This window comes from Marmota monax, unplaced genomic scaffold (assembly GCF_021218885.2).
Source record: "Marmota monax isolate L192 unplaced genomic scaffold, Marmota_monax_Labrador192_F-V1.1 WCK01_AAM20220418_F8-fsc00014, whole genome shotgun sequence".
Taxonomy (NCBI): domain Eukaryota; kingdom Metazoa; phylum Chordata; class Mammalia; order Rodentia; family Sciuridae; genus Marmota; species Marmota monax.
The window spans coordinates 9,904,272-9,928,141 of record NW_026695222.1 but is presented as its reverse complement, the minus strand read 5'-3'; the positions used below and the strand labels follow the sequence as shown (position 1 = coordinate 9,928,141).

At 40.8% G+C, this 23,870-nt stretch overlaps 1 protein-coding gene across 3 annotated transcripts in view; it reads right to left on the bottom strand.

Moving 5' to 3' along the window:
• Dnaaf9 (dynein axonemal assembly factor 9) overlaps positions 1-23,870 on the bottom strand; it is a 152,484-nt gene that overhangs the window by 10,512 nt on the left and 118,102 nt on the right. For all 3 annotated transcript variants that reach the window (XM_046433259.2, XM_046433260.2, XM_046433261.2), the window contains 5 exons: positions 23,540-23,698; positions 18,370-18,495; positions 8,162-8,199; positions 2,184-2,319; positions 1,117-1,203 (listed from right to left, as the gene is read on the bottom strand). In XM_046433259.2, the coding sequence (XP_046289215.1) occupies positions 1,117-1,203; positions 2,184-2,319; positions 8,162-8,199; positions 18,370-18,495; positions 23,540-23,698 (546 nt within the window). The remainder of the gene's footprint in view (positions 1-1,116; positions 1,204-2,183; positions 2,320-8,161; positions 8,200-18,369; positions 18,496-23,539; positions 23,699-23,870) is intronic.

Below are 23,870 nucleotides of genomic sequence, written 5' to 3'. Positions count from 1 at the left end.
TTTATAGCACAGTACAGTTTTAGTACAAACAATTGAGGGCCTGGGAAAAGTGAGTAAAGATAACAAAGATAAGCCAGACAAAGCTCTAACATTGTCTTCCCCAAACTTTCAACAGAGCATAAATGAACTGTCCATTCTGTATAGGAACAGGTATAGCACAAGGGTTAAGAGAAAAGGCTTGGAAGCCAGACAACCTCGGTTTGCAATCCAACTCTTTTATTTACTAACTATAACTTTTAAACAAGTCATTTTGTTCCTTGTTGTCTATACCTATAAAATGTGGAAAATAATGGAATCCATTTTGTGGGTTTGGTGTAAAGGTTAAATGACACAACACAGGCAAAGTTTTCAGAGCAGCACTGCCCAACAGAACTTTCTGGAATAATGGAAGTGTTCTGGATCTACAATGTCCCATATGGTAGCTGCTAACCATAGGCAGCTTTGGCACACTTGAAATGTGGCTGTGTGACTAAGAGATTGAATTATCAATTTCGATTTTTATTCATTTATATTTGTATTACATAAAATAGTCACATAGCTAGTGGTGGCCACATTGGAAAGTGCAGTCTTAGAACAAGGCCTAGCACTCACAGTGAGTTCTCACGTTATGTTGGTATTACTACGATTATGGTGGACTTTGTACACTCTCTTCCCTCCTTTCCCCTCTGCAGAGGTTTTCAGGCTGACATGTAGTTTGCAGAAAACAAGCCCTGGCCTCATCAGTAGGGAACCTACCTGTCAGCTGGGAAGTAGAGGACTGACTGACTTACTCTCAGGAGAGATTCTCTCACCTGGGAAGTTGTAATGTTCCACGCCAGTCACCTCACCCTTTCTAGTGGCCAGAGGAAATACAGAATCCTGTTGTGCTTCATGCCTGCAAGATAGGTGCCTTAAATCTCAATATCTAGGAAGGCTTCCAGTTTAGATCTCAAGACATGAAATATTGGGCTCTCAGCAAGAACAGTATCTGGGACATGGCACACCATTCCAACAAACATGTATCACTTGTGTACAGCATATCTGATATATTCATTTTTTTCTCTCTTTTTTTTTTCTGTAAATAAACAGATTGTTAGGCTTCCAAAGAAATTTTAGCTACTTCGTAATGATACTTGCCAGCCAGGGTACATTAAATATCGGGATCGCAGCATCTGAGGACTTGAAAAACTATTTTCTGAGAGAATCAGCTCAATGTCTTCATTCCTTTGAAAACATTTAGAAAAGACCCAAGTCAATTAGAATTGTCAATCTTAACCTGCATAATTTGCTTCTTCCCCACACCCCCACATATACATAAGCACACATGCATGTAATTTTTTTCTGTCAAACCATGTGAAAATCACTTGTAAGCATCATGACATTCAGTGTGCATTTTCTAAGAACAAGGGTATTCTCTTACAGGACTACCATGCTTTTATCACACCCAAGGAATGTAATATTATATATGATCAGCAGTGGTATCACATGGGAGCTTATTAGAAATGTGAAATCTCAGGTCCTACTCCAGATCCACTGAATTAGAAATTAATTTTAACAAGACTCCCAAGAGATTCATATATATGATAAAATAGGATGGCCTGGGGTTGTGGCTCAGTAGTAGAGTGCTTGCCTAGCACGTGTTATTATTTGCACCCAAAACTAACATGAAGAGATAATTTCTCTATGTTTTCTATGCCATTTCTCTCATATCTTTTTTTGTCCCCTAGTATGTGGGACTGAACCCACATTGTGCATGATAGGCAAGTGCTCTTAAGTTATATTTCCAGCTTCACTCATATCTTAACACAAGTAACACTGAGACAGTCTTGACTTCCATTCTTTAATGTATGGAATACGAATGCCTTAAAACAAAATGCCACAATTTAGCAAGGCCCTAAGTAATTTGGCGAGACCTTGTCTCAAAATAAAATATAAAAAAGGACTGGGGAAGTGGCTCAGTGGTTGGGTGTCCCTGTGCTGATCCCTGATACCAAAACCAAACAAAATGCCTCAAAATAGTGTAGGAAACTGACATAAGGTCTCTTTGGTGACTTTTACAGAACGTCAAAAACACTTCAAAAACTGGCTTCTATAAATGCTCAGGTCTTAGATACAATGGAAAGGCCTTGTGGGATCAGGACTCCAATAAAGCAGAAATCTGAGAAAGGGGCTGGTCCTGCAGAGTGGAGTCTGTGAAAGTTTACCTGGTGACAATGCCATTTTCTGCAAGAATGAAGGCTGTGGTAGGATTGGCAGCCCTGATGAGACTCTGTAACTGAACAAGGAGGGGGTGCCTCTGTTCCGTGGTGTGACTGGTGAACACCACATTATTCACCAGGCCTGTGAAACAAAACCAAGAAGAGTTCAGCTTTCAGAACTCACACAAATGTGGGTTCCTTCCCCTGATCATCCCTTTCGGTAGCTTCCTGGTATAAACACACACTGATGTATCTAGCCATCATTTCTTCCCCCGACTCCAGGTCTGTAGCTACTTCATTTCCTAACCTTTCCAATCTTAATTCAGCTTTCTGGCTGTTACCTAGAGTTTTTGATTAAGGAGCCTTTCCATATTCCCTGTAGTTAATCTGATCACAAATTGGTACCATTTACATTCATACATTTACTTACCAACCACTAACCATATAGATGTACTAACCAATATATTATCAAAAATTGCACAGCCAAGGAGCCACATAATTCCAAGACAGATGTTCATAGTGATATGGTAAGAAAAAGTTGTGAAGTAGGCCCAATCAGATCCCTCACAACCTTTTTGTACAAATACAGACATAAAATTCCCAAGACTATGGAGAATTTCTAAGTCAGAAAGGTACCATAACCCACCAACCCAAAATAATTCTAATACTTCTTCCAAATATAGTCCTATTTTTATAGTTACAATCATAGAATATACAGAATTTCTGCAGTAAGATCATTTGAATTTTTGTTATTCAGTAATTTTATTTATTTCTTACTATAAAAATTTCAAACATATAGTAAAATAGTAAAATCAACAAGCATTGTCTGGCTTCAAGAATTAGCAAGATGGGGCTGGAGATATAGCTCAGTTGGTAGAGTGCCTGCCTTGCATGCACAAGTCCTGGGTTAAAAAAAAAAAAAAAAAGAATTAGCAAGACTGGGGCTGGGGTTGTTGCTCAGTGGTACAGTGCTTGCCTAGCACATGTCAAGCACTGGATTTGATCCTCAGCACCACATAAAATAAATAAATAAATAATAATTAGCAAGACTCGGCTAATCACATTTCATCTATTCAATATCCCAATTTTTTTCCCACCTCCCTCACTGGATGATTTTCAAGCCAACTGCAAATATCCAAATATTTCATCCCAAAATATTTCAGTATATATCTCCATAATAAAAAGATGTGTGTGTGTGTGTTTGTATGTGTGCGTGCGTGTGTGTGTGTGTGTGTGTGTTAGGAGTTGAACCCAGGGCCTCATACACACTAGACAAGTAGACAAGTGTTGTACTTTTAAGCTATATTCCAAACCAAACCCAATTTAGGACTCTTTAAAAAAATTAATGATTAACAATAAATTCCTTAATATAAAAACATCCAATCCATGTTCAAATTTATGTCTCATGAATATTTTTTTTTTTTTTTTTTTTGGTAGTACAGAAATTGAACCCAGGGGCACTTAACCACTGAGCCACATTCCCAGCTCTTTTTATATTTCATTTTGAGACAGAGTATGGCTTAAGTGGGCCAAGCTGGTCTCAAACTTATGATCCCCCTGCCTCAGCCCCCTTGGTGATTGGGATTATAGGTGTGCACAACTATGTCCAGTTCAGGATCACTGTTTTCTTAAGAGCTTCTCCAACACTAAAACTCTATCCTTCAGTGCTTTGTATATAACCTAGTTGTGTTAGCAGCACATGACTAAGGTAATTCAAATGGAGAATACCTCAGCATCTCATTTTTTTTTTTCCATTTTATAAAGGTTCCTCATGTGTCCTTTCTGTTCAGAAATTTTCACATAAGATGGACCTTCCTGGGCTGGGGCTATGGCTCAGTGGTAGCGCACTTGCCTAGCATGTGTGAGGCACTGGGTTTGATTCTCAGCACCACATATAAATAAATAAAATAAAGATCCATTGACAACTGAGAAAAAAAAAAAGATGGACCTTCCTGCTGGGCACAGTGGTGCATGCCTATAATACCAGTGGCTCAGGAAGTTGAGGCAGGAGGACTGCAGGTTCAAAGACAGCTTCGGCAACCTAATGAGGCCCTGAGCAACTTAGTGAGACCCTGTCTCAAAATTTTAAAAAATTTTTTAAAAAGGCGGGGGATGTGGCTTAGTGGCTAAGTACCCCTGGGTTTAGTCCGTGGTACCAAAAAGAAAAATGAAGGAAAAGAAAAAGATGGACCTTCCTTGGCCAGTGCCATGGAAGCCTCCGTATCGTGACACTGGTGGTGCCTGTGCTTCCATTTCCATTTAGGAAGGTCACTCTGGAGACTGCAGAGGAACAGCAAGGCCAGCCTGGAAAGCTTGGTGCCACAACCCCATGCCTTGCTGTAGCCACAGAAAGTCACTGGAGCCTTTGGAAACTGAGTAAAGCAAAGGTCAGGAGGCCATCCCCAAAATATGTCACATGAGCAGGAATCTGGAAGGTTCAATATTTTCTGGGGATGGCAACCGTGGGAGCTGGATCCTACAAGTGGCCTGCAAGATTCACAGGGGTCAAAGACAAGAAGACTGTCGTGGGTCTTAGAGTGAGGATCCAGAAAAAGTTGAGTAAAGATCTATAAAGGCCTGGGGATTCTGGTATCATCTTATGCAAAATAAATAGGAGAGTAAAACTCTAGTGCAAATTTTCCACCTGAACAATATACACGAGGAGCACAAGCCCACTCTGGCCAGCCCAAGAAAAGACTAGGATCTGGGTCTCTGACAGGAATATACTGTCCAAAGTCCTATCTGTGCACATGTACCATATGGATAAATCTTGTGGGGTTGGGATTCTAGGTCAGGAACTGGGCATGTAAAAAAGACTTTGCTTTATAGGGAAACAAGCTAGAGGATTATCCTCAGCATTCCTTAGGCCAGCTATGTAAACTGCCACCTGCCAAGAGGAAATGCCATCTGCAAGGCAGGTACAGCAGTTATCTGGAACATAAACAGGCCATAGTGAGTTTTCACCTTGGCTGGGCCAGGAGCTTCCCTCTGTTCTGCATCAAGGAGTGGACATTCAGATTATGCCAAGGTCTCACCAATCTGTGCTGTGAGTGATCAGGAAGCCTGGGCTGGTCTATTCCTAAGAGCAGAAAAACACAGCCTTGCAGCCTTCTTGACCATCTAGACTGGGCTAAAGACCTCTAGCAGTCCAGGAGAAAATGAAGTTCACTTCTTTTATCTACATATGCTTCTAAAAGCAGGCCACAGCAGTAAAATATCTCCACTTTGCTTGCAAGCCAGAATTATAATGAACCTTGTTTGCTGTTTTAACATCGAGATTATTTCCTAGTCCTTGGATTTGTGTAAGATAAGTCATCCTGGGGCTACAACATAGCCTTTTTTCTCATCATAAAATAATCCTTTGTTGTTAAAAAGCAATGAATCAGCAAGCCTGACTCATGAACAGAAGCAAAAGGAGGCAATATGCTCCCTTGGGACATGAAGCAGTTGCCCACTGATGGTAGATTTCCTCTCCAAGCAAGCCATCAAATGGCCAAGGAGAAAAGAAATATTTGCCTTTTATCTCCACCCTCCCCAGACTGCCCCTGCCCATGGCAAGACAAAGTCAGGACACACCATAGGGTCCTGTGGACCTAGATGCTAAGGGAAAGTATTCACCAAGGCACTGCCACTCGATGAGACTCTTGTTCAGAAAACAATATATATGGTGTCTCAAGGTCATCTGTCCACATCTCTAGCTTTATGTAAGCACAGCATTTGACATATATTGCTGGGAGTTTTTTTGGTACTAGAAATTGAACTTAGGGGGTTCTACCGCTGAACTACATCCCTGGCCCTTTCTTTCTTTCTTTTTTTTTTTTTTTGAGACTAAGCTGCTTAGAGTTTCACTAAATTGCTGACACTGTTCTTGAACTTGTGATCCTCCTGCCTCAGCCTCCTGAATCACTGGGATTCCAGGCATGCACCACCATGCCTGGCTCACATATCATCTTTGAACAATGTGTTGGAAGGCAGCATTAACAAAATATACCTACAAGTGCCAGAGAGAACTCAGCCTCACTCAGCCTAGAAGGATTCGAATTAAAGGGTCTTTCCTTTTTGGATACAGGCCCAGGGTTGCCCAAAGTTCATGGACAATGAAGACAGAATATTTCTTTAAGGCTGTCTGCCAAGGAAGCTTAACCATATGTGTTGTCCTTCATATAAAAAAGTAGAGAGGGCCTGTAGGAGAAAGTGCCAAGGAGAAGATGGCACCAACACTAAAAAGAATAAGACAGGGCCTTGGAAGTCTTGGCACAACTACTGGCTAGTACCATTAATCAGGCAAACACTTCCTCAACTTCCCTGGAAGACACTAGTTTTCTAAGTCAACCTTTACTTCCAATCTGAGCTTTGGACCCCTAGAGACTACTTCTATCAAGTTTAGTTATCTTCCCATGGCCTTGGCCCTTCTCTTCAGCAAACAGGAAGGAGCAAATTATTTAGAAATAACAATTTTTCTTTTTTGTGTGTGGTACTGGGGATTGAATACAGGGGTTCATGCAAAGTAGGAAAGTGCTGGATCACTGAGCTGCATCCCCAGCCCTTTTAAAATATTTTATTTCAAGATGGAGTCTCACTAAATTGACCAGGCTAGCCTCAAATTTACCATCCTCCTCCTGCCTTAGCCTCCTGAGTAGCTGGGATTACAGGCTACCATATCACTATGCTCAACCAGAAATAACAAATCTTTTTTTTAATATTATTTTTTAGTTGTATATCGACACAGTACCTTTTTTTTTTTTTTTAATGTGGTGCTGAGGATCTAACCCAGTGTCTTGGCAGTACCATTGATCAGGCAAACACTTGCCTCACACATCCCAGGAGAGCGTTCTACCACTGAGCAACAACCCCAACCCCAAGAAATAACAATTCTGAGAACACTGCCCTCTAGCTACTATCCCCTTCTTTTCACCCACCTTCCTAGGCTGTCTCCTCTCTTGTGTTTTCTATTTAAAGAACAGGTACAACCAACCTCCCCAGTCTCCTAAGCTGGAAACCCAGGAGTTACCCTAGACACCTCTTTTTCCAACTCATACTCCATATCTAGTCTGTCACCAGATCCTAAGGACCTGAACTCCATATAGTCTCCTTAATCTGCCTGAGGTAGACACTATAGATGGACCCAGTCAACCTCCATTCCTAGCCTGCCTCTGGGGCATAGTGCATGGAAAGTAAAAGGGGTCTCTAAAAGCTGCTACCTGGTTTAGCAGTCTAACATGCACATCCCTCCCCCCACAGGGACTAGTCTCCTGCCCTGGGCAGCACCCAATTTAGCTGTTTCCCAAGACAACAGCTCTGGTATGCTGTTGTCTCTGCTTCCTGTGTACTGGCAATGGGAACAGCAGGGCACAACCATGCTGGGGACTCTGAGTTGTTTTCTTCCATCAGATTTCTGCTTGCTGGGCTGGCTCAGGGAGACTAGCCCCCAGGCATATCTCCTAACAACAAAGAGCATTTCAACACCACTGCAGGGAATTTACAATTTATTCTGCATCTCCAGGCAATCACAGATAATATGACTAAAAGTGTAGCTTCCAGGGTTGCTAGGTAGTAGGACAATGACACATGGAATGAAACCTGCAGGATGGGTGGATTTTTCTAAATGTTTTCAAGGAGGTGTGGAAAATTCCAATGTGTGTAGGAGGACATTAAGGAAGACAGTTTCTGCTGGGTCAATCTCTGCACTCTTGGAACAGAAGCAGTGTGTCAAGATCTTATTGATCCAGAGGCTAGGAATACCTCCTCAGTCGACTGATATTAGCTGAAAGGCCAGGGCAGACCTGAGTTCAGGAGTGGTGCTGCTATGGCAGTTCACTGCCATTAACACAAGAAATCTGTCTACCAAATATGATAAAAGAAATATGTCAAAGTTTTCTCTGGGCCGAGTTGGTTTGTTTTAGATTTCAGAATGGTAGCAGTAGTCTGTTTCGATGAATTGAATGTAAAAGGCATGCAAGCAGGAAGTAAAGCATATTGCTCACCTTGTGAACACTGGTCAAGACACTTAGGGAAGAGAAACCTAAGGAGAAAAAAGATGGGAGATTTTAAAACCATGCATCTCAAGGATGTCTTTGATTATTTCTCACAAAAATGTGAATATCACTGACATATAAGTCTCCAAAGCACCATATTAGGAACTGATCTCAGGGGTATTCTACTACAGAGCTACAACCCCAATCCTTTTTTTGGGGGTGGGGGTGGGGCAGGGTGCTTAACCATTGAGCTACCTCCCCAACCTTTTTTATATTTTATTTTGAGACAGGGTCTTGCTATGTTGCTTAGGTCTAAATTGCTCTCTAAATTGCTGAGGCTGGCCTCCTGCCTCAGCTCCTGAGCCTGGGATTATAAGCATGTGCCACCAAGCCCAGAATGTCACTAAATTGCTCAGACTTGACCTTGAATCTGAGATCCTCCTGTCTCAGCTTTTCCAGTAGCTGGGATGGTAGGCATGCACCACCAGCCCAGTGATATGCAAATTAACCTACCTGATGAGGCAAGCAACAGGTAGTATTGAATATTAAGGACAGCTATGGTTATTCAAAACTTAAAATTCTGCACTAAACTTCCCACCTCATAGAAATCTCTGTGGCTAACTGGTGATAGAATGAGGCTGAGGGGATATTGAGAGGCTTACCAGCTCTTTAGTCTATAGGAGATGGAGAATGAGAGCTGGCTTTCATTTTTTTCATGAGGCACTAGGGATGCAACTCAAGGCCTCGGACTGTTGTTGGAGTAGTTAGAAGGTACTAAGTGCTATAGTACTGATCTACATTCCCAGTCCAATCTTATTCATAAATCCAAAGGTCTGGGGTTGTGGCTCAGAGGTAAAGCACTCGCCTACCATGTGTAAGGCACTGGGTTCGATCCTCAGCACCACATAAAAATAAAATAAAGTTATTTGTCCACCTATAACTAAAAAATAAATATAAAAAAATTCAAAGGTGAATGAAAGCAGGAAATGGACTGAGTGGGTCACAAGTGAAGTAGGAGTTGGGGGTGATGGATCCCAAGCGTGAGTGAACTTAATAACTCTAGTGCTATAAGTTGCTCCAGAAAAAAAACTCATGTTATCATGGTGCTTTAAGATTCCCAAAACATTACAGAGCTCTTAGGGTAGAAAGCTAATACTCATGAGAGTAGCTAACTTTGATGGAGTCCCAACTATGGTCCGACCTCCCATACATCCTGTGTTTTAGGTTATTTAACAGATGAGAAGAGTGAGTTTAGGGTAGCGAAGTACCTTGCCTAAGGGCTCATATGCAGGTGGGAAGTGGTGGGGCTCAGGAAGACAGCCTGGTCCTCTGGCTCCACAGAGCTCTTATGTTTTCTTCCCAATAAAGTAGGATGCTTGGGAGGCACTATTCCGAACTGTTGTTGGAGTAGTTAGAAGGTACTAATGCTGTTCAAAAATCAGTGGGTTGGGGTAGGGCAGGGATTTTCTTTCCTTGCTGGCAGCAAGTCCTAATCCTTTTATTTGATTTCAGCTGGAACCAAATATGGTGGAGGAGTGAGCTATATGAATACTACTTTGGGTTGTGGACCCATTTCTCTTACCTAACTCTCATAGTTTCTGAATAATTCCAAGGGAAACCTCCATGTGCTATAAGAAAGATCAGGAAGCCTGCAATAAGGAAAAAGACATCCACACCAGAGGCTCCCAAGAAGAGAACTCACTGTACTCATTGTCCACTGAGTGCACAGTGGAAACATTCTTAGAGAGTCTGTGCCCTCAAGAGCCTGTGACTTCTGAGTACACTCACTTAAGGACCTTCTCATAGGTCTTTTGCACAGCAGCCCACAACAATTCACACACCAGAGGCATCTTAAATAAACTTGAGCCAAACTCCTCTTCAAGGCATTGTACCCAATCACAGGTTAGACACTCACACTTCAACTTCTGGTGAGAAAGAGGCCATTAAACTGCTGACTTTAGGCAGCTGGAAATAAAAATATTTAGAACACATGGGCTTGCATGTATATACAATTTCCTACAACTGGAATGTAATTTCTCATACCCTGACATCCTTGGCATCCATGTCCTTCCAATTCATATGCTGGCTTTCCTCCTAATACAACTAGAAAATATTGTTGCTTCTTTAAAATTCTTATAAAATCATATTAATATGGCAACTATCCTATATTAATTAATTATGTATACACCACTAGTGTGACATTTAGAAAATTAATTAACTTTTCAGAGCATAGCTCCCTCATGATAAATCCATAGTAATGATACCTTCCTTAAAAGGGGATTTTGAGGATTAGTAGGGGTAAAGCATCAATGTAATTTCTGACAAATAGTACAAAATAAATGCTGGTTCATTTCTTTCCTTCTCTACATATTATCCTCTCTACTAAACTGTAATACTTTTGAAGAGTATCTGGCACAGGAAAACATATCAGGCAAGTTCTATACCAACAAACACAGAAATAATGTATATACTGTTTAATGACCAGCTCTCCATCTGAAAATAAAAGCAGCTAAATTTTTTTTTTAATGTGGCCCCACTCTGTTGCCTAAGCCCAGTTATCTTGAACTCCTGGGTTCATGTGATCTTTCTGCCTCAACCTCCTCAGTAACCAGGACTATAGGCACACTCCATAGTTCCTGGTAAAAGTAGCTGTGATTGTAAATATATTCCTAAACCTTCCATCAGTGTTTTATAGTATCATACATTTAGTAGTGTACCAACAAAGAATCTTATTTATACAAAATTCTTGTCAATTAAAAAATGATGATACTGACTTAACCTATCTCAAAACATGGAACAATCCATTTACATTTATTCATAAATATAAAAAAAAGAAGCCCCAAGAGTAGACACCTGGGCTGACTTATTTCTTGCTACACTCTCAATGAGTAGAACAGTCCCGGCACAGAGTAGACATTCTAAGAGTATTCACTGAACAAAATACATTGAAATAAAGATAGCAGGCAAGTATCACATGGACTCATCCTGAATCCAAGCTAAGCCCATCTGCTAGATTAAAGAAGCCACACTAATTCTCACCTCCTAGAAAGGAAACAGACGTGCTATTATGTTCTATCTCTACTTGTTTACTTACAAAACATTATCTAGAAGCAATGATGTAAATTTTATTTTCCTAAGGTGGTCACTAAAAAACAAACATCAACCGAATGATATTGAATTAAGAGTTTAAAAAAACCTGATTCTCTGGCAGTTATCAAGAATATAAACAACAACAAGTGTTGGTGAGGATGTGGAGGAAAAGATACATTCATATCACTGGTGGGACAGCATATTGGTGCAAACAATATGGAAAGCAGTATGGAGATTCCTGAGCAAACCTGGACTGGAACCACCATTTGACCCAGCTATCCCACTCCTCAGTTTATACTTAAAGGACATACAAACAGCATACCTCAGTGATGTAGCCACTTCAATGTTTTTTTATAGCAGCACAATTCACAATAGCTAAACTGTGAATTCAACCTAGATGTCCTTCCATAGATGAATGGGTAAAGAAAATGTGGTATATATACACAATGGAATATTACTCAGCATTAAAAGAGAATAAAATCATGGCATTTGCAGGTAAATGGACTGAGTTGGAGAATATCATGCTAAGCAAAGTAAGGCAATCCCAAAAAACCAAAGGCTGATTGTTTTCTTTGATAAGTGGATACTAATCCATAATGGGGGTGGGTGGGCATGTGAGGAATGGAGGAACTTTGGATAGTGCAAAGGGGGGAGAGGGAAAGGGAGGGGGGATGGGCGGTAGGAAAATGGTACAACGAGATGGACATCATTACCCTAGGTACATGTATGATGACACGAATGGTATGACTCTACTTCGTGTACAACCAGAGAAATGAAAAATTGTGCTCCATTTGTGTACTACAAATCAAAATGCATTCTGCTGTCATGTAGAATGAATTAGAATAAATAAATAAATAAATTTTAAAAATCTGATTCTCAAAAGAACTTTTTTTAAAAAAATATAAAAACAACATGCAATTCAAGAGTAACATCACAATGGCAAAAAACTGGATTGCTTTCCCTTCTATTCAGGAATACAAGAATGTCTACTCTTTCTACTTCTATACAACAATATATCTAGTCAGGACTATTAAGCAAGAAAAAGAAAAAAGGGCATCCAGATTGGAAAGGAGAAAGTAAAATTTCTGTTCATAGATGACACAGTTTTGTAGAGAAAATCCTCGTCAGGTATAGCGGTATATGCCTGTAATCCCAGCAACTCTGGGAGCTGAGACAGGAAGATTGCAAGTTTGAGGGTAGCCTCAGCAACTTAGTAAGGCCCCTAAGCAGCCTAGTGAGAATCTGTCTCAAAATTAAAAGAAAGGGGAGGGGCTGGGTTAAATTCCTAGTACAATAAGTAAAGGAAGGAAGGGAGGAAGGAAGGGAGGAAGGAAGGAGGGGAGGGAGGGAGGGAGGGAGGGAGGAAGGAAGGAAGGAAGGAAGGAAGGAAGGAAGGAAGGAAGGAAGGAAGACCGACTTTAGAAGTCTACAAACGCACTAAAAAAAAAACCCACAAACTGAATTAATAAATGATTTCAGCAAGGTTGAGGATATAAGATCAAAATCAGTTAAATGTCTGTACAGTGGCCATTTAAAAATACAAAAATGAAATTAAGAAAACAACTCCTTTTATATTAGCATCAAAAATAATAAAACATTTAGGAATAAATTAAACAGAGGAAGCACAGGATATGTACATTGAAAAATATAAAACATTGCTGAAAGAAATTAAAAACCTAAATGGAAAGATGTATACATATTCCTGGACATGATAAAGGATTTAGATTCAGAATATATGAAGAACTCTTCCAACTTAATAAAAAGACAGAAAATCTAATTTTAAAATGGGTGAAGGATATGAATAGACATTTCCCCAAAGAAGATATACAAATGGCCAAGAAGAAAATGAAAAGATGTTAAATATTATTGGCATCAAGAAATGTAAATAAAGAACACAATGATGTCACTTTACACTAGGATGACTAAAATAAAAAAGACAGACGAGTATTGGTGGGGATGTGAATAAATTGGAACCCTAAATCATTTTGCTGGTAGGGTTGTAAATGGTGCAATTTCTTTGGAAATTAGTTTCTGGGTCTTCAAACTGTTAAACATAATAGTTACTACATAATCCTGTAATTCCACTCCTACTATATACCCAAAAGAAGAGAAAACATATATCCCTGTAAAAACTTATATACAAATGTTCATAGAAATATTTATTTATTTGTAGTACTGGGGATTAAACCCAAGGCCTCATGTATGTCAGGTAAATGCTCTACCACTGAACTATCCCAGAATTATTTTACTTTATTTTATTTTGAGTCAGGATCTTAGTTACCCAGGTTGGCTTGGAACTTGCAATCCTACTGCCTTAGTCTCCCAGAGTAACTGGGAGACTAATATCTGGCTATAGTGGTATTATTTATAATAGCCCAAAGATAAAAATAATTCAAATATCCATCAGCCAATAAATGGGCAAATAAGATATATTCCATGTGACAAAATATTTGGCCAAAAACAAACAAACAAAAAACCCCAAAAGTAAGCATTGATAAAGCTACAACATGGACAACTCTTGAAAATATGCTAAATGAAAGATGCCAGGCACAGAAACCACATATTCCATTTATGAAATGTCCAGAATAAGAAAATCCAGATATAGACAACAGATTCACAAGACAGAAGGACTAGTCTCCCCCTCCCTGGGGAAAAAAGAAAGATTTAAGGTCAGCCTCAGCAACTTAGCAAGGTCCTAAGCAACTTAGTGAAACAAACAAACATACAAAAAAGTAGATTTAAAGTTGCCAAGCATTGGGAAGAAGAGGGAGGGAGGAGTGACTGCTAATGGATAAGGGTTTCATTTGGGGATAATGAAAATATTTGAAATCAGACGGTAATAATGGTTGTACGCTCTGAATGTACTAAAAAACCATTGAACACTTTATTTATTTTTAATTTTTTTTTCAGTTACAGATAGATACGATACCTTTATTTGATTAATTTATTTATATATGGTGCTGAGGATCGAATCCAGGGCCTCACATGTGCTAGGTAAGCACTCTACCACTGAGCTGCAACCCCCGGCCCTGAACTGTACCCTTTAAAAAGGGTGAAATTATATCAAGAAAGCTATTATATTTTTAAAAGGCAACACACACACACACACATACACACACACACATACACACACACAATGAAGCATCAAATGATCTCTTCCTCATTCAACATTTGCCTTGAAAGGCAATGGCCATTTTCCAGAAGGAAGCACTATTAACAGTTTGGTATATATCCTTCTAATTATTTCCTATGCTTATATAAACAAACATTTTGAAAATACATACCACATGCTGGTGTCATGGTATGCACCTACAGTCCCAACACTGGGGAGGTTGAGGTAAGAGGATTACTTAAACCCAGGAGGATAAGCAAACATTGTGGGCAGTGTAGTGAGGCTTCATTTCAGAAACAAAACAAAACCCTAAAACAACCAAATGAAACTAAAAATGTAAAAAATATATAAAAATGCATATTGTTTTGGCAATTTGCTTTTGAAATTTAGAAAATATTGTGAATATTTTTCCATGTTAGTACATAAAAGTCTACTTGATTTTTTTAAATACCTGCATAGCATCTCATTATATATCTATATCTCAAATTTAACCAGTCTCTTACTAATAAGCATTTAGATTATTTCCAGTTCTTAAATATAAACAGCATTGTTGTGATATCACAGACCACATCTGCCATGTTTTAGAATGCCTAATACCTTCTAATCATCTTTTCTCTGCTTGGTTAGGAAATCTATTCCCTAATAGAAGAGCAGAAAATTGCTTTTCCAGCCTTCCTTACAGTCTGGTGCATATATGTGAACTATACTTCACCAAATAAATAAAGGTACCACAAGACTCCAACTGGCAGTAAGCAAGGTAAGGGAACATATGGTTAACAGATCACACATTCTAGTGAAGGAAGTAGTAGAGATACACCTTATGAGAGCAGCCCTATGGAAAGTTGAGGGTTCCTCCTGGCTGCCTAGCCAACACCACAGCCTGAATTTTTGGCTCTCTTGGAGAATCTGCAAGTTACTTAATGTTCTTTATAGATTCCCTTCTCTGTATACATGCTCCAGTGGGTTCAACTGCTTGAAATTAAGAATTCCCCTTGGGGTTAGGGGTGTCAGTCAGTGGTAGAGGATTTGCCTTGCATGCACAAGGCCTGTGTTAGATCAATTCCCAGCATTGAAATAATAATAATAATAATAATAATAATAATATTATTATTATTATTATTATTATTATAAAGCTGCATGTGGGGAAAAAAGAAAATTCTCCCTGAAACAAAAATAAATACATGCATCTTTATTCACTTACAGAAATAAAACTATATGATAAAACTCTAGCAATAACATGGCCAAATTTATCTCCCAAGAGATTTTACATTCCTATCATCAGTATACTTGTAACAGTGTACTAAATTACCCTAAGGCTAAATGGCTTAAAATTATGACCATTTAGCCAATGGTGGTGGCACATGCCTGTTCCAGCTACTTGAGAGGCTGAGGCATGAGGATCACAAATTCAAGGCCAGCCTTGAGACCTTGTCTCAAAAAAAAAAAAAAAAAATCAGCAAACAAAATGTAAAACCCTGATAAAAAGTATTACCATTTATTATTTCTTATGATTCATTGTGCAGAATAGAATCAGAAGGACTAGGCAGTTGGTTTTTGCTTGCTTGGGGCAGTTCAGCTGTGGCTGATTGTTTAAGATAGTCTTACACAAAGGTAGAAATTCGGCCTTAGTCCAGATGACAGGGCTGGGATGGCAGGGCCCCACTCTCCCTGTGGCCTCTTGATCCTCCAGCAGCCTAGTTTAGGCTCCTGGAGCCTAAGCTCCTAATTTAGTCTCAGCTCCCAGAAGCAAGGGAAGAAAAATCCCAATGCGTAAAGACTTCTCATGCTTCTGTTTGTTTCATGCAATGTTAATGTCCTATTGGTCAAAGCAGTTGCATAGTCAAATCCAAATTTGCAGGGTAAAAAATACTAGATTCAACTCTTTGGTTCTTTTTCTTTTTTTCTCTTTTTACATTTAATATAATTTTTAATAACATACTTCTTAAAAATTTATTTATTTATTCTAATTAGGTAGATATGACAGCAGAATGCATTTTGATTCATTGTACACAACTGCAGCACAACTTCTCATTTATTTGGTTGTACACGATGTAGTGTCACACCATATGTGCATTCACACATGTACCTAGGGTAATGATGTCCATCTCATTCCACCATCTTTCCTGACCCCATGTCCCCTCCCTTCCCCTTTGCCCAATCACAGTTCCTCCATTAACTCTTTGGTACTTGTTGAGAGGGGCTGCTTTTGCTGTAGCATATTTTTCATCTACCAAAGTTGGCCATTTAAGGATGTAAGAATAGTTTTTCTTCTTTTTTTTAAATTTATGGACATAATACCGGCTAATTAAATACACACACACACACACACACACACACACACACACACTTCTTGTATTGGGTGCTAGGGATTGAACCTTCCAGCTCTTTAAATTTTTTAATGGAATGAATTTAAGTTTATTTAGTCTCCTCCTCCTTCTCCTCCCCCCCCCCTCCTCCTTTTTTTTTTTTTTTGGAGGGGGTACCAGGGATTGAACCCAGAGGACTTGACCACTGAGCCACATCCCCAGCCCTACTTTGTATTTTATTTAGAGACAGGGACTCATTGAATTGCTTAGTGCCTCACTTTTGCTGAGGCTGGCTTTGAACTAGCAATCCTCCTGCCTCAGGCTCCCAAACTGCTGGGATTACAGGTGTGCCTCATCCATCTATTTAGTAACTTTCTATTCTTCTCCTTCTCCTCCTTCTGCTCTTCCTCCTCTTCCTTTCTTCCCCCTCTGGCCCCCTACTCCTTCTTTTCTTGTACTGGGAATTAAACCCAGTGGCACTCTACCACTGAGCTATATCTCCCCAGCCATTTTAATTTTTTTATTTTGAGACATAATCAAAGTTTCCAGACTGGCCTCAAACTTTCAATCCTGCCTAGCCTCCTGAGCAGCCAGATTGCAGATGTGTGCCACTGCACCTGGCTATAACTTTCTATTCTTGATTACAGTATCCATAACTATCCATAATTCTATCCACGTACACCATGAGCTAATCATTAATTTTTCAATAGAGCATTGGTAAATCTACTATAGTAAATTATTTTCTGGAAGGAATTCAGATTAGTAATTTTGAAATTTCTCATTAATATCTAAAAACTGAGCAAATCAGTATCTTTGAATTTATTTACTTAAATATTTCTAATCTCCCAGTCTGAAAAAACGAGGAAATGAGTATACTCATATTTCCTATTACTTACCCCTGATTCTATTGCTTATATTTTATATTCTATAACCATAATCACCTCACTTTAGTCTCATTTCTATGTTTAGACAGATTATATTATACACTCATCCTCGGTTATTTTATTTTTTTCATTTGTTTACAGTGCTGGGTTTCAAACCCATGGCTTTGCACATGCTAGGCAATGGCTTTGCTCTTGAGCTACACCTCCAGCCCCTTTGAGACCTTTAATATCTTAAACTATCTTTGAGGACACTTAGTACACACATATTGGAGTACCCATTCTTTTTTTTTATTTTTTTTTAGTTGTAGATGAACACAATACCTTTATTTTATGTATTTATTTTTATGTGGTGCTGAAGATCGAACCAGTGCCTCATACTTGCTAGGCAAGTGCTCTACCACTGAGCCACAACCTCAGCCTGGAGTACCCATTCTTGTACTCTTTCTTTTCAGTGCTGGAGATTAAACCCAGAGCTTCACATGCATAATGGGTAAATAAGTGCTCTACTACTGAGCCACATCTCCAGCCCTCAATAGATATTTCATGAGCACTACATACTAAGTATTAAATGGAAATGGTTCTTGTCCTCACAAAGGCTAAGAATGTACCCAATATTGACTCTCTTCCCTTGGGCTTTTTGGGTCCCTTGATGACCTAGCACTAATCAAAGAGTGACCGAGCACTTATTACATACAAGGCACACTGAAGTGTTCCAAAAGTCAAACATACATAAATATTTGTCTTCTGGTGGGTAAGGAAAATGTCGATTTCTGTACATTTACTCACACCACATCCCATGGGCTGAAGGTGGTCCTAAATATCTACCTGTGCTCCATGTAGCAGCTCAGGGGCTCCATGCAAACCGTGATGGCACCAATGGTGAAGAAGGACTTGACATTTGAGTCTGGGTGAGTCTGCAGGGCCTGGATGACATCAATTATATCCGTGTAGCTGAGGGGGAAAAAAGGAATACTGGTTAGAGCTACAGAGAGGGGTAAGAGGCATGCTGAGTGGCTGAGTTAGCAGGGACAGAAGGAAGACCAATAGCCTATAATTGAGTTCCTTGGTGTCTGTTATTCAACTTCGTAATTCAGAATCCCAGGAATCCCCAAAGTGCTTCTACATTCCCAAGTTCTGTTAGTCCTCCTAACTGTGAAAGAATGGGTAGAAGAGCCAACCTGTTCATGGGGTAAAGGAAGCCTGCAGTGATTACAGGGCTCCCCTACTTGATGTGCCTAGGCCTGTTTTTTTCTAGATCCCTTTTTTTTACGCTAGGGATTGAACCCAAGGGTGCTACATTCCAAGCCCTTTTTATTTTTTATTTTGAGACAGGGTCATGCTAAGTTGTTGATGGTTTCACTAAGTTGCTGAGGCTGGCCTCAAACTTGAGATCCTCCTACCTCAGCCTCTTGAGTCACTGGGATTAGAGGCCAGCTTTGGGGCATGTTTTCTAATCAAGTTAGGAACTCCTGCTGATGTCTATTTTTTTTAGTTGCTCTTTTCCCCTCCTTCCCACTTCAAAGGATCATCAGAGGGGCTAGGGTTGTGGCTCAGTGGTAGAGCACTTGCCTAGCATGTGTGAGGCAGTGGGTTTGATTCTCAGCAGCAATATAAATAAATGAATAAAAGGTCCATAAATATCTAAAAAAATATATTAAAAAAAGATCATCAGACCTGTTCAGAGCAGTAGATGTGTCAAATACTGATTGCATTCTTGTCTTCTGCTTGGAATTTCCTCCAAAACCCAGATTTAGAGCCAATTTGAATATCTTTACTTTGAACCTAATAGTTCATAATCTGACTCCTCCAAGTCTGCTCCTCCCAAGGCTGTGTCTTCCTTATCAGAGGGGACTCTATACTTTCAGAAGCTGGGCTAAAAGATGTATTTGGAGTCTTCATTGACTCCATTTTTTCTCAGTTTTCAACATGTAACTAGAAGAGATTATTGCTCACATACCTGCAGTACCAGTGAGTCCAAACTGCTACAATCTCCTGCCTAGATCATGCCAACAGCCTCCCAGCTGGTCCCCTACTTCTGTCCTTTCCTCCTTCCAATTTGTTCTCAGCACTGAAGCTAGAGGGATATATTAACCCCATAGTCAAATAATGGCATCACTGTTCAAAACCCAGTCTGAAAGCCAAAGCCCTTAACAATAAGTCAGGTAGCCCTTTATGATCTAATCCCCCACAATACAGGGAAGAATTTCATCTACCATCCTGTCCCTTTCCCTAATCCCACCACTCTGGCCTCCTGGCTCTTCCCTGAACATGCCAGGCATACTTCTACCTTAGTATTCTCCTTTCTCCTCTACTTGGAATGCTCTTTTTTTCTGATATCTGACAGTTCGATCCCTTTCTCCCTTCAGGTCTCTGCTCAAGTGGCATTTTTTTGTTGTTTTCATTTTTGCAGTGCTTGGGATTGAACCTGGGGCCTTGTGCATGCTAGGTAAGTGCTTTAACACACAAATGGCATCTTATGAGAGGCATCCTCTGACTTCATACACTGTGTTCAATACAGCAATACTTCCTTTTGGAACTCCATGCTCTTTTCCCCCAGTTTTTCCCCCCCTAAAAGCACTGATCATTAGTTATGTAAGTTCTTTTTATTATTTTTGTTGGGTTTTTCTTTTATTGTGTCTTTTTCTTACATGTTGTCTTTTCTCATTTGTTTACTGATGGTCTGCAATGAAAATGTAGTTGTTGTGTGCTATACTCCCTAGTGCCTAAAGTAGAGTAGATGAACAGGGTAGGGATATTTGGCACCCCACCCTGCCCCACTGTAGACCCTTGGCCACACAGAGGGGACCTGCCGTCTTCACATGGTGGACAACACTCACACTGTCCCAATTGACCTAGACTATCACTAAAAGGTCTGTTTTTGTGGAGGGAAGTCAAACCTGACACACAGCCTTGTGTATTAGATCAGCCTCGGTCTCTCTGTGCCCTTAGGAGGTCAGTGGCAGGTGGGGGAAGGTAAAGCCTGCCTGAGCCATTTCCTAAGTTTCTACAAACAACTCATCTGCAAAAAAGCCTTTGGCTTCATTCCACACTACAACATCTCCTACCTCCTACCCAGGTCTGGCCTCAATCCTGTCCAGTCAGCAGAACTTCATTAGAGGACAAGGGGTGCTAAGTTCAGGAGTTTCCGTATGAGGAGTTGAGGATTTTGCTCAGTGGTAGAGCACTTGCCTAGCATACACAAGGCCCTCAGTTCGGTCCTTGGCCTTGGTGTGGGGGGAGTTCCCCCATGAGGCTTTGTGGGGAGCCACTCTGAATAGATTCACGCCCTCCATCCTGGAGCAGAGAGGCTTTGACCTTCACTACACCTTGTAGTGACCTGCACATTGCCCTGTCCCAAAGTTTGAGGGCACGTCTTCAGAAGTAGGCATGTTGCCCCATGGCCCCTTAGGCATGTTGCCCCATGGCCCCACCTGTCCTTTGTAACCTTGCCCCCCTTCTGACCTTTTTTGGATGGAATTTTCTAAGAATAAAGGTCCCCCCAGTAAAAGCCCACTTCCAAAAGTGCTCGCTTTCTCTTGCCAGCCTTTCATGACTTTCTCTTGGTCTCCTATTTGGGGAGCTGAGAGCGGAGAAGCCGTCCTGAAGCTTGTTTAAAGGTTAAATGTGTTGTGTGTCTGTGTTTTATTTATTTGGTGTCTCTGGAAATTCACACAAAAGACCTTAAGTTTAGCTGCCCATGCGCATGCTTTGAGAGCAAGCCCTCTGCTTGATGACTTTTCTCCCTGTCTGGACATGTGTGTATGGATAGTCACATGGGGATCTTTCCACTGTAGTGCCTGGGTAGGCCTGGATACCAGGAGAGCACCACACACTGTAGGCACTGCCAAGTCTTGATAGCAGCACACATGGTAAATGGGACGGACACTTGCATATTGCCTGCTCCAAAGAACTTTGTGGGAGCATTAAATGGATTTAACTTTCAACCGCACTCCTCAACAATAACTTTTCCCCCTTCTGAAAAGGGAGGTTCTTTCTTGGAGCCTCCCTTTCTTGGTGATTGGAGGTTCTTTCTTGTCCAAGTTCACTATAAGCAATAGAGTCCTATTAATCTCAAGGATATACACTCAGCTACTTGAGAGGCTGAGGAAGAAGTATCACAAGTTCAAGGTCAACCTCAGCAAATTAGAGACCCTGTCTCAAATAAAAAATTAAGAGGACTGGGTTCAACTGCCAGTGTCTGTCTATCTATTTATCGCTCTCTCTCTCTCTCTCTCTCTCTCTCACACACACACACACACACACACACACACACACACACACGGATTTCAGTCATTTTAGTGCAATAGAATTTCCCTTAGAAAGGGTGGCTGGGGAACCTGGAGATTAATGGAGCATCTGTTAATCTTCATTAATTTTAGTGGAAAAGGTTAGAGTAAAAACAGGCTGCAGGCTCTTTGAAAAGGCTTGTGCATTTGGGACTGCCCCAAAAGAGAAGGTCCTTGGCCATTCACTCTGGTCATCAAGAGAATCCTGCTAGAACCTCCCAAAGGAAATTCTATTGCATTAAAATGACAGTTTTACTCCTTCATCCTGCAGAATTGCTGAGGTGGCTCTGTGTGTGTGTGTGTGTGTGTGTGTGTGTGTGTGTGTGAGAGAGAGAGAGAGAGAGAGAATCATCTATTGTACTACAGTTCAGACTCTGAGACAGCTGATACTTTTGCAGGCTTGTAAAGTCAAAGAAAAGGGGTCAATGATGCTTTCTAAAATGATGGAGGGTGAAAATGACCTCAGCTGCACAGTGGCAAGCTGCCAAATTTCCCTCCAGGTCCACAATCCCAGTGACTCTCAACTCTGGTAGGAGCAGGTGATGAAGCTGGGTCAACCCACTCCTTTGACCAGTAGAAGTAATGAAAAACCTAAAGAAATCAAGTAGTTTCATGTCTAGACTCTTCCTCTGTAGTTTCCATGACCTGAGCTCACAGGTAGGACAAGAGGGCTGACAGAAGAGAAGATGGAGGAAGGGTGCGATAACAAGGTCTGCCAATGCATGATGGCCCTGAATATGCACAGTTCCACCTGCCTCCTTCCTCGGGACCACCATCCCAGATCCTTCAACTTCCCATCATCACAGCCAGGTGCCCAACAGGGCCTTGGATCCTGGCCCATTCTTTACTGGAAATGACTAACTTATTGCAAACACTGATTATTATGACCACAAAAAATGTAGCATGGCACAAAAGCACTTTGTGAGAACATCCAAAAGCTTCTTTATTATCAACCATAATAAAAGAGTGAAAGGCAGAGCACATGTTTTCCTGGCCTGGCATGTTCCTCTCTGGGCCCAGATGATAATGGGCCTGTGAGGGGCTCCTCCCTAGAGGCCTGAGAACAACAGGTCAAGGGACCATCATTCAGTCAGGACAGTAGTATATGCTCTGTCAAACCTGACAGTAGTAGAGTACTTGCCTAGATATTGCATGCCCATGATAATCCTACTTACACAGGGACTTAAGGAGCTGGGAGGCTATAATAATGGTTCTATACCAGTCATGAACAGGGGGCTTCTTACCTAACTGGTCAATACATGCTCCTTACTGAGGGTCCTAAGAAACCCTTCAGAGCTAGCCATACAGGGAATAGGGGTACTGCAGACAGCTGAGTATAGGAGCCACCTCTGCAATTCTGCAGGAGGAAGGAGTAAAACAGATGAGGCCCCCTTATCTAGATGACAAAGAAAGAGGGTTAGAGACCACTATTGTTCCAAGAATTATCAGAGAAACTTGAATAGATTCCCTAATTTGCACCTTCTGGTATTGAAACCAAACCTGAAACTTATGTAAACTACTCTAGCCACTCTAACCCACAATATGGTAATAGGATGCTTGTTGGATCAAGGCCTAGCCTGTCTGTGTAGCATGGACAGTGTTTGTGCCCATGCAAGGTTTATTCTGTGCCCCAGGTTTGCTACACATTAAGTAACAGTAATGCCAAGGTTACTACCATATCCAACTGTACCCAGATGTCAAATACTTACCCTTGTAACACTACCAGCAGTCTGGTCTTCTTGCAGATGTAGGCTGATTGACGGGCCGAGCGATTCTGTTGGGCCTCCAGGGCACTAGAAAGGTACTTCTGGAAGTGGGCAGCATGAAAACATTCAGAGCTATCCATGATTTGGCGGTACACCATCCACCTGGAAATGGAAATGTAATCTCAGCACCGGGGCTACCTGATGGCTTGGCCCTGTAGGCTCAATAATGGATTCAAATGTGACCTGTATTCCAAAGACATTCTGCCCACTGAATCCACATAGGATAAAGCAATCCTAGGGTCACAGAAAAAGGCAGAAAGTACTAGATGCATTG